The sequence below is a fragment of the Haliotis asinina genome, chromosome 10 (assembly GCF_037392515.1).
Source record: "Haliotis asinina isolate JCU_RB_2024 chromosome 10, JCU_Hal_asi_v2, whole genome shotgun sequence".
In the NCBI taxonomy this organism is placed as follows: domain Eukaryota; kingdom Metazoa; phylum Mollusca; class Gastropoda; order Lepetellida; family Haliotidae; genus Haliotis; species Haliotis asinina.
The window spans coordinates 56,643,418-56,653,780 of NC_090289.1; the positions used below are offsets into that span (position 1 = coordinate 56,643,418).

The following is a 10,363-nucleotide window of genomic DNA, read 5'->3' on the forward strand; positions in this document are numbered from 1 at the left end:
TGCAACGCCTCTTCTGTTGTCAGTAGATAATGTCTGAAGTGGGTTTGCAGTTGCTCCAGCATACCAGTTGAAGAGCACACAATAAAAGAAACGTTATGCAATTACCATGTTTTATTCCGGAAAACAAAACTATGTGTTTACGATATTCATTTGCAGTCCATGAGAATGCATTCTGGAGCATCGGAAGTGATACATAGATGAATGAGCGAGTGAGTGATTTGAGATTTTCGCCACTTATAGTAATATTCCCGCACCAGAAATGAGCTACACACATTATACCCCTGTAGGGAATCGAACCCGTGCCATCGACATCACTGTAACGCTACAACCACAGAGCCCTGATTGATACATGAAGAATTGCAGTATCTGATCACTAAACGCTCCATGGGACAGGCGAATTAAATGGGTTTATGATCTCAGATGTCACAAGCGGTCTTTGGAAAAATTCCACTTTCTGTCCTGCAAGGGTTTTGGGGATACCTACGTTCAAAATTGTCAGTGTCGTACCACGTGCTGCTTTGAGGACACGCACCGGTTGTCAGTACAGGACTCTGCGCGTCGCTTTGCTCCACATCTACAGACACATTGTGTTCGCTCAAGCTGACACCTCGTCCAGGGTGGAAGGGTTTGGCGTACCCATCACTCCCAGAGAACTTCCGTCCAGGTTTCGCAGAACTGTCACGTGCTGGATGTAAGTGAGTCGTATGATACGGTGAACATAGATCCGACACCCTGTTGATTTCTGTGATGGAGTCAAGACATGGAAGTTCGTCTCTGCCTGGATACCTTAAAATGATAAGGAGACATATTTGAATAGCCTGAACTTTCTACCGGAATGGCGTACATACTCAGATATATTTGTAATTTCCATAAGATAAATATATTTATAGAAGACATTATTTGACAATGCTCCCGGTATAATCGTCGGGCAGGGTGTACATTATAAGCCCCATTTTATTACACTGAGACGTGCCAAGACGTTGAAGGCAGATAAGACTTTTAGTCATTACTAGATCGTCTGTCAGCAATCCCATGAAACTCCGTCGAAATGCGTTTACGGGGAAACGCATACTACATTCAGCGGTATAAAGGCATTACAAAGTAAAAAAAAAACACGTAACTGGAACCTGCAGGTGATGCACACGTTGACACTGGCGAGTAGGAGCAGACATAGGAGAAGGGAGATAACCCCAGCCAGCGCTAAGTAAGAACCTGCGAACCAAACCTCAGTTGAATAAGCAGCGCATCATGCAAATTATCAAGAGCGACGTTAGCTGTACAGCGTAGGCGATGATTTTGCTGTAAACATAATGGCGGGAAAGTCGTAAACTTTCAGCAAAGGGGCTGATGTAAATCCTGACAAACATCACAAGTAAAGCCATATATGTGATCGAATGTTCGCTTCAAGCTTAAAGTGTGTATGTGTGTGTGTGTGTGTGTGTGTGTGTGTGTGTGTGTGTGTGTGTGTGTGTGTGTGTGTGTGTGTGTGTGTGTGTGTGTGTGTGTGTGTGTGTATTCCAGTGATTAAAGCGTTTGTTTATCACTCCGAAGACACTGGTTCGTTTCCCCACATGTGCACAATGTGTAAAGCCCATTTTCGGGTGTCCCCCGAATATTGATATTGCTGGAATATTAGTAAAGGAGTCTAAAATATTTTCCAGAAATGTATCGCGTATGTCAGTTCAGATCCAAGCAGCATTACCGTCTTTACTGTTAAAGTGAATTATAACTGTGAGGAGCTCCGCTGTGTCAATTATTTCCCTGTTTGCTGATAACACATCGGCCGCGATAAAGTCAGCCTATGCTTTCTATTATCAAGACGATCCTGTCGCTGCGTGAGTAGCAGCGTCTATATAGAAGATATAGAGCGCCGTGCCTACTGTATTTTACTCTGATATCCCTGACCCACACTTGCACACGTCTCTAAGGTATTGCTTAAAAGTTTAAATATATGAATAAATATAACTACCGCTTTTGCTGTCCGGTTAGCAAGATTTGCTTCTTCAAAGGATAGAATTGTCATAAATCCATGGGATCAGCATTCAGTACTGCCTTGGAGCAAGAGTGCCGGCGACTGTCAGACGGTTGTAGCGTTGTATTACCACTGCTCTACCTGTGTTACGATCTTTAAAGGCTTCATATAATTTAATCTCAAGAAAATCTCTTTGCATTTTATCATAAGCATTCACCCTCTACAGTCCATAGTTATTCAACAATACGCACAGACTGTTTGTCTCACCTGTGCGGACTACCTCCGTGTTAGTCCTGCTGACAACCGTCAACCAGTCGATAGAGCAAATGTTCATTGTCGAGCTCTTTATCAGTGTTAACAAACAGATACTGATCTGTGCATGGTTCAAACTGAAATAGGAGAAATATTTCCTTGTCACTGTTCAGTGATTACTTGAGTGGCGTGTCTGACATCCATAATTTCCGTTATAATGTCACGTGATGTGGTGCGGTGTGGTAGTCCTGTGATTAAAGGGTTCGGTCGGCACGCCGAAGGCCCGGGTTTAATGCATGTATACAATGTGTGGGGGCCCATTTCTGCAATATGAAAATGGCGCCAAACCCATTTCAGCATGATATCGCATTGTTTGCATGAGAAACTTTAACTTGCATTTACCTGACGAAATAGCAAATGCAGTTTAGTCAGGGTTTGTTTTGTCATATTTACGTTGCATATGGATATCCATAAGTATGGCAAAGCGTCTTGTGTCAGGTTCCTAGTTTGTGTGATTAGACAAATCACGGTCACCTGACACACATACCTGAAAACACAGACCATGTAAAACTGACGGGTGAGATGCTGTCAACCACACCATGCGCTGGAAGAGGTCAGTCATGCCAAGCGCGACACTGAATGAATCAGTAACCGACAGAGATCAGCCGTGTTATTGTCGCGTCTGTTACTTGAGACAGGGTCGACTTACTATTGGTTTGAATTCGAAATTCGACTTCTTCTGTAGAGTGTCAAGTTCAACTAACTTGCAATCTAGGAACGTGAAGTGTAAGGATGACATGCTAGTTCATCCTGCCTCTAACATCTTTGATACTCTGACATTTGTGATATGCTAAAATGTCACTGTTGTGAACAAAGGAACCCGTCTTAGTCGGCATATTACCACGAAGCCAAGTGTGTCCGGTCTAGCATCCAGTCACAAGGAGATTGCAGTCAGAACGGAAGCGCTGCCGTATATGATGTAAATATTGATGTCGATATGACGTACAGAGACACTAAATCCTACACATCCCCAGCAAATACTCCCGTTTCATGTCCCTTGTCAAAGATGTCGTTTAAGGACTGCACATAAGCTTTTTGATGCCACATGCGCGTCATGGCTTATATAAAAACATTGAACAAAATGCAAATCATGTGACCATATCCCACCATTCAACAAAGAGAAAGCTGCGAAATATTAAGACATCAATCAAACGATGACACCTGTAATGATCCACTAATAAAGTTTTTTTATTTAACTCAAGTCACATTGCCATGGGCTATTCATTCTTTGTGTTTGAAATTACACAAGACATCATAATCAAATCCATATCGGCTCTGTAAATCACTTGATAACAAGTGAAGTTCAAAACAAAGACATGAAGAAAGTTAAACATCCTGAGCGACCTATGCTTGTTTAAAGGGTATAGTTGAACTAACTGACCATATTTGTTTGAAAGAAGACACAGAATAAAACAACTTCAGCTTGTACAGAAACCTCTTAAATCAGGGACATGTCCAGAGACTCAGTCACAGTCACATGTCAGGAATTAGTATTAGTTCCAGATCAAAATGACGAAACAGTTTTGTTTCTGATGCAAAGTCTGCTTTCACGAAACAATGTGAATCACTATTTGTAATACAAAAGTACCGCGAATGGTATTTCCTCGTGTGAATCATGCGGACATATTTCACAAACGTACTGTAAATCAACTAAAGATTCTTGCATTTTTTTACTCAGTTTGAATCTTAAATACGTCGATGTGAAAACGTGCTCTCGCATATTACTTCTTCTACCATTGCTGTACATATGCCTTCATACAAGGAAAACAAAACTAATATAAAATATTCAGATTTTAAGTAGTCTAAACTATTTTGATGACAAAATTATGAACAAGACTCATGCAAGATGCACCAATGAAACAAAGCGCTGGCTTGGCAAACAGTATCAAACGCACTAGTTTCAGTTAGTTGATGGGAACGTCCCAAATAATTTCGCGATGCTTAGCTGCAATTCCTTTGTTCACATATGCACGTTTCATATTGCTTCCCAGTGACAGCCGGTCTTATATCCTGTTACAAGTGTGCTGTAACTGCATGAATATGCACACCATAAACTACGTGCAGTCAGTGCGCAGTAATTTATAGTGTGAGAACTGTAAACGTACTGTCAAATGTTATGTAGTTACGATTGATCTCTCTCTCTTTCTTTCTTTTTCTCTCTCACTCACACACACACATACACATGTACACACGTACACGTTCATATACACACATACACACAAGTGCATACACACTTTACACATACCGTGTTTACTGTCACATGAAACAGAATCTAATTACAACACGTAGTCTGTTTCAAACGATCAAAGAAATAAGGTAAGTGGAACAAAAGTTCTAACAATTATTTCCTGTAATGATGCTCGATAGTATTTAACAATTTCCAACATAATCGTTTACACCCTGACTGCTATTTAAAGGGCGTTTTGAAAAAATTATACGCAATGCACGTATTGCTCAACTGCAATGATGTGGTCAGGATCTCGTCAGAGATATTACATTGCCAAGTCATCAGTCAACTCGAACTACAAGGATAAATTGTTAAGTGGTAGTGTAGGAGTAAGAATGATCCAAGTGTAATGCACTGTACAAGGGGATGGTCAGTGAATGTTAGTGGTTTGATCGATTTTGAATGTTGCTATATCAATACCGACATAAGGAAAGTACTACAGCCTTATGGGCATTTCCACTAAATCTTGCTCCGAGGACGTGGTGTATTTTCTGAAGTCTTTTACCGTAGATATGTAATTGGATCTAATTTTTGTCAAACTCAACACAGTTATCGTTACAAGATATGATTCTTTCTACTGGTCAGGTACATGTAGTCTGTCGTATATCTTGTCTACAGGCCTCCTATCATATTTTGGCACCGTAGTGGTGTCATATTGGTTTTCGTCCTTAGAATCATCTGCTGCGTTGCTTCCATGAAGATGACTATACACAGCCGTGGTATCCGACGTTGTAGCTTTCCTGCCCATTACACCACAGAGAATGTCATATTCTCCGTCCTGTCTTCCAGCAATGCCACCGTTCCCAATGCCGGCTTCTGTCGAACTAACCAGCTGTACATCTACCAATTTTGGTTCTTCTACCTGACCAGGATCTGGGTGTTGTTTGTGATACATGGCGCTCTCAGCTCTCACGGCATACCTGATCGGTTTCTTGTTGCTAAAGGAAGACAACAAGACTTGCAGAGAAGGGTCAGATGGACAGACGAGGGACTGGATTTGAAAGAAAGGGTTGCTGAGAGAAAGCAATTACTATTTTTGTTTTAACTAACAAGTGCCTTCTTATATCTACTCGTATTGACTCATTAAATAAAAAATACAAATCTTACCGTCTAATGATGTAGAAACCCGTGATGATGAACACTACAACTACCGCCGCTATCACACATGTCGCAGAAGCGATGACTTTAAATAAATAGGATAATGGAGTTTTTATACATTGCTCATGTACGGTCATTGCTGAATTTCATCAATCATATGAACAAGAGGAGACTGAACATTTGCACCTCGAATTTAATCATTCTGATATCAATTACTTTACCCACTTAATAAAACAAAGAATTTTGCAGAGACAAGATGATCAAAACACATTGTACCAAGATAGTTTTACAGTCAACTATAGTACCTGTACTGATTGGAACCGTGGGTATGATGTGCTGTGCTGTCGATCTTGTATATCCTGAAACAACGTACAGGCAAATAGGGTGCTTCGAAAAGCCTGCTTTGTGATCGCAGCACGATCCATGCTCTTGGATGCAAGGGGCTCAATATACTTGACAATGATGTCTACACATGATTTTCTGAAACAACGTCGTGCGCTTATCGAAATAGAAACCTACTATCACAAGTTACTGGAAATTCCAAGGGAGGCAACTGCATGCATGCACAACATATTGTGACAACCCATACTCGGGTCTCGATAGACCGCTGTCTGTAAAACTACAAATCACATTACCTACAGGTTGGCAAATTTGCACTTGCCAAGGAAAGGGTGTGTAAAATCTAATCCAAGAGCTATTGTCGGTACATTCTTAGATGCCTTGCATTTGTCATATTTGCATTTTTGGAGCACATGTCAGGAAATCTGTTTCCTTATGTAAATATCGTTCAAACATAATCGTTTTGGCCTTTTGATATGAATATCACATAGCATAAATATCACCGTTTGTATTTTGAGACGTACAACAGTATACAACACCTGTACTTTGCGTAGACGTGACCGTGGATCCCTCCCGACATGGTACATACCACTCAGAACCTGTCGATGTAGAATAAAACATGCATACACAACAGGAACCTTCTGTAGTATACTATTTATTTATACTGTGTCCGCTGAAGGCACGTCATATGAGTTACATAATTATATCACCAGTCAAACAGGGCCGCGACTGCCAATCGTCAGTTTGTCAACGTGTTTTAGTACCTTTGTTAGTTAGTTCACATGATTTCATGGATGCATTTTGACTGGCGGTGTCCTCCAACTGTTTTAGTTAGGTATACGTTGGTGCATGTCTGTCACCAAATCGTATGATTCACTTTGTCATAACGCTTACGTACAACTCAGAACCTGTCGATATAGTATAAAACATGCATACACAACAGGAGCCTTCTGTCGTATACTATTTATTTATACTGTGTCCGCTGAAGGCACGTCATATGAGTTACATAACTATATCACTAGTCAAACAGAGCAGCGGCAGCCAATGGAATAAGCATAACGCTTGCTGGTGCCCGTGTTCCATTTGCAGAAACTGTCTTTGCCTTATATATATAAGGTAGATTGCTATATAATTGGACAATGCCTTTTTAACAAAATCCATGTTCTTACAGCATGTCGCACGGGTCTGTTTTCATTCCCACGGAAACGCACCATTTCCTATAAATTGTGACAGAATTCAAGCTGACGTAATACTTACTGGTACTTGTGTTCCGTTTACAGACATAATAGCTGGTGTCACTACAATTTGCCTGAAGGAAGGTCTTATTGAAAGCTGTCCTGCAGATGGTACCTGTTGGTTTAAATGTACTTTTCAGTGGATGCATACATCTGGTTTGTAATTATACGCATGTCGTGCTTTCAAGAATGGTTAAGCACTGTCAGATTACAGCAAACTAGCTTTACTGTTTTTGCCTTGTGGGGCGAGAAACAGAACCCGAGAACAACAGTTCATGTTTACAGCTATATAATGAGGAATGGTTCGGTTTACCGTTGTTGTCTATCCATATGGTGGTATGTTCAGCCATGGCTTTCAGTAACGCTTCCCCGCCGATGTTTATAGCTAAATCCTTCATCCTGAATATAGTGGCACCCTTGTTGATGCAGTCTATCTCTGCTGCCGACCAGTTGAGAGCAACACAGGAGGATTGAAATGTTAAGTTACCTGGGGAAAAGAAAAAATATCGTGTAACTAGTTTTAGCTCATACGTCACACCATGGCGGACGTTTCTCTGTGCGGATTACAGGCAGTGTGTATGTAAATCGAAGTAAATCTGAGCATCCGTTGTGGAAGTCCTCAGGTCATTTGTACTAATATCATTTTATGAATGTCATCTGGTACTTAAAGAATTAAGAAGAATTAAGAATTGGAGAATTAAATTCTTCTAAGTTATGTCAAATTCTGTCTGCTAAACAGTCAGTGTATATTTGCCATGACAGAAATCAACACCATAGAGTTTAAGGATAGGCTATCAGTGTAGATTCATATGATTCAGCTCGGGAGTACGGCTGTCAGACAGATAAGCACATGATATTAAACTTACGTTCAAGTTTTGATGCATTCACCAAGTAGACATGTATACTTAGTGACGCGGCCAGGAAAGATATAATATATGAAATACACACGACAAGAATAAAGAAAAACATGTCTTTGCAAATGATGGCGACAGTTTTACCCGTATTAATGCTGAGATGTGGCGTGGATTCGTTTGCCATTGTTGATGATTCTTAACTATATTACCAAATCATTTATGTGACGTTCTATTTGCAATAAATAACTGCAAATAGTAAACATGATGAAGGCACACCATGACATGTGATGCTATATTCGATATTAGATATTATAATTTGTGAATGTAAATGTGTAAATGTGTTCAAAGTACACCACAATATGTGATGTTGTATTTAATATCTCATGTTTTGTGATGTACTCTGTAGTCTTTCAAGAATATTCTGAAATACTCTTCTAAATTATCTAATACATAACTGTAAAAGGGAATATGCTGAGGTGAAAGTTTTACCGTTTTTGCTGTTTGAAGCTGTCGTCATGTATTCTGTTGTCTTTGAAGAAGAATCTGAAATAAATTGCTAAGTTATCTTTGTAGAGGTGCAAGTTTTATTATAACGTGGACTTATCGCATATTCTGTGATCGATAAATGACCACACTTTCTAGGTAATGTTTTATTGTTGTATTTTAACACCTGGTGTACGACTGTAAATAGTAAGCATGTTGTCGGATGCCCTCTACTGCAGCAGAAACATCTGTTACATAACGTCAAATCAAGTCGCTGTTGAGTCTGGTTTGGAAGAGGAAACTCCTACTATTTCATGTGAAATAGATGACTTTGCAATGTATTAAACGTTTGATAATAAGTCAAAGGCATTTTGTTTAGTTCAATACGTTCTTCGATTTTTATAATCAAGTATGTGTTGTCATTAATACCAAAGTCCTTGGAAAGTTGAGACTGACTGAGTGAGTTTAGTTTTAAGCCACACTCAGGATTATTCCAGCTATATGGCGGCGGTCTGTATATAGTCGAGTCTGGACCAGGCAGTCCAGAGATCAACAGCATCAGCATCAATCTGCGCAACTGGGAGCTGATGATGTGTGTCAACCAAGTCAGTGAGCCTGACCACCCGATCCCTTTACTCGCCTCTTACAAGAAGCTTTGTTGCCTTTTGTGGCAAGCATGGGTTGTTGAAGGCCTATTCTACCCCGGACCTTCACGGGTCTCGAGACTGATGATAGTCTTGGGATGACGTTTTATACAATCGTACTTCATATATTTCCTCTATGGCTTAACTGGCCAACACACGGATTAGTTGGTATTAATATCCACAACTACCGACTGTAGAAATTGGTGCTTGTGGATGAGATATTGACTTATTTCTGCAATCCCAGTTGAAACAAATGTTCACTTTCAACGAATTCTTTAAATCTGTGTCAGTTTTCGAAGTCTACTGTTACTCAAGCTAAACTCTGAATAGGAAATCTTATAACAGAATACAAATCCAATCCAGTGATCAACAACATGAGCATCGATCTGCGCAATGGGGAACCGATGACATGTGTCAACCAAGTCAGCTAGTCTGACCACCCGATCCCGTTAGTCGCCTCTTACGACAAGCATAGTCACCTTTTATGGCAAGCATGGGTTGCTGAAGGCCTATTCTACCCCGGGACCTTCACGGGTCACTTCAACTACAGATGTATCCTAGCGAGAAAGTCATATTAAACGTCACATAAACACTATTGTTCACTCACCTGTAGTAGAGATGCTGGTAGTGCTGTCTGTGTGCCTCGCTACCATCAGTATCAATACTGTCAATACAAACGTACTAGGTTTTACACGGGAGATGGACACTGACGCCATCCTTCACCGTTGTGTAAATACTGACTGTCAACAATCGTGTTCAGTGCAGTGTGACTCAGTTTCCTGCTTCGTTGCGAATATATGACTCGCCATGACTGCCCCAGCTGATAGGACAGTGCTGTGTAGAGCAATCCGAGAAAATTGTCTTATCTATGAGGAAACAATGTGCTATCGTGTATTTGATTAACAGGCAGGGCATTGGTGAATGTTAACTGAGTGTTACAACATCATTGAAATAACATTCGTATTGTTTTATACAATAGAGACCTCTGCAAAGATGCTTGTACAAAGTAAGCAATGACATGTGCTTGTCTTGGTTTGTTTGTTTATGTAAACACTGCCTAACTATGTAAATGGTGTTGTTATCATTTTGCTTGTGTTCTGTTGTCGGTGAACACGTACGGATGAAGCATCATAATGTGACTCATTATTCACACGTGTAGTTCAAGAGGATCGCTTTTTAAAGAAACGAAATGAAAAACA

General features: G+C 40.3%; 2 protein-coding genes across 3 annotated transcripts; both read right to left on the bottom strand.

Annotated features, from left to right (window-relative positions):
* Positions 1 to 209: 209 nt before the first annotated feature.
* On the bottom strand, positions 210 to 2,306 carry LOC137298797 (uncharacterized). The gene is made up of 3 exons (XM_067831071.1): positions 2,240 to 2,306; positions 1,122 to 1,212; positions 210 to 786 (listed from the first exon to the last, which is right to left on the bottom strand). Exons 1-3 carry the CDS (start codon positions 2,304 to 2,306, stop codon positions 417 to 419), a joined length of 528 nt encoding a protein of 175 aa, XP_067687172.1. The 3' UTR covers positions 210 to 416.
* Positions 2,307 to 3,448: 1,142 nt separating this feature from the next.
* On the bottom strand, positions 3,449 to 9,932 carry LOC137298329 (uncharacterized). 2 transcript variants are annotated; one of them, XM_067830539.1, is made up of 8 exons: positions 9,772 to 9,932; positions 8,527 to 8,580; positions 7,497 to 7,670; positions 7,206 to 7,298; positions 6,488 to 6,547; positions 5,915 to 5,968; positions 5,619 to 5,694; positions 3,449 to 5,449 (listed from the first exon to the last, which is right to left on the bottom strand). In XM_067830539.1, exons 1-8 carry the CDS (start codon positions 9,878 to 9,880, stop codon positions 5,086 to 5,088), a joined length of 984 nt encoding a protein of 327 aa, XP_067686640.1. In that variant the 5' UTR covers positions 9,881 to 9,932; the 3' UTR covers positions 3,449 to 5,085. The 2 variants fall into 2 exon arrangements, with proteins under 2 accessions (XP_067686640.1, XP_067686641.1); XM_067830540.1 differs by lacking the exon at positions 8,527 to 8,580 and having other exon boundaries at positions 3,452 to 5,449; positions 9,772 to 9,881.
* Positions 9,933 to 10,363: the final 431 nt, after the last annotated feature.

Bases quoted from the DNA above. Each gene is read 5' to 3' on its own strand.
- LOC137298797 (XM_067831071.1), bottom strand. From the start codon at position 2,306: ATGAACATTTGCTCTATCGACTGGTTGACGGTTGTCAGCAGGACTAAC. The intron at 1,213-2,239 runs GTGAGACAAACA...TTTGGTTCGCAG, and splicing joins CACGGAGGTAGTCCGCACAG to GTTCTTACTTAGCGCTGGCT. The intron at 787-1,121 runs GTTACGTGTTTT...TATCATTTTAAG, and splicing joins TGCATCACCTGCAGGTTCCA to GTATCCAGGCAGAGACGAAC.
- LOC137298329 (XM_067830539.1), bottom strand. From the start codon at position 9,880: ATGGCGTCAGTGTCCATCTCCCGTGTAAAACCTAGTACGTTTGTATTG. The intron at 5,969-6,487 runs GTGTTGTATACT...ACGTTGTTTCAG, and splicing joins CACGTCTACGCAAAGTACAG to GATATACAAGATCGACAGCA. The intron at 5,695-5,914 runs GTACTATAGTTG...ATTTATTTAAAG, and splicing joins CACGGTTCCAATCAGTACAG to TCATCGCTTCTGCGACATGT.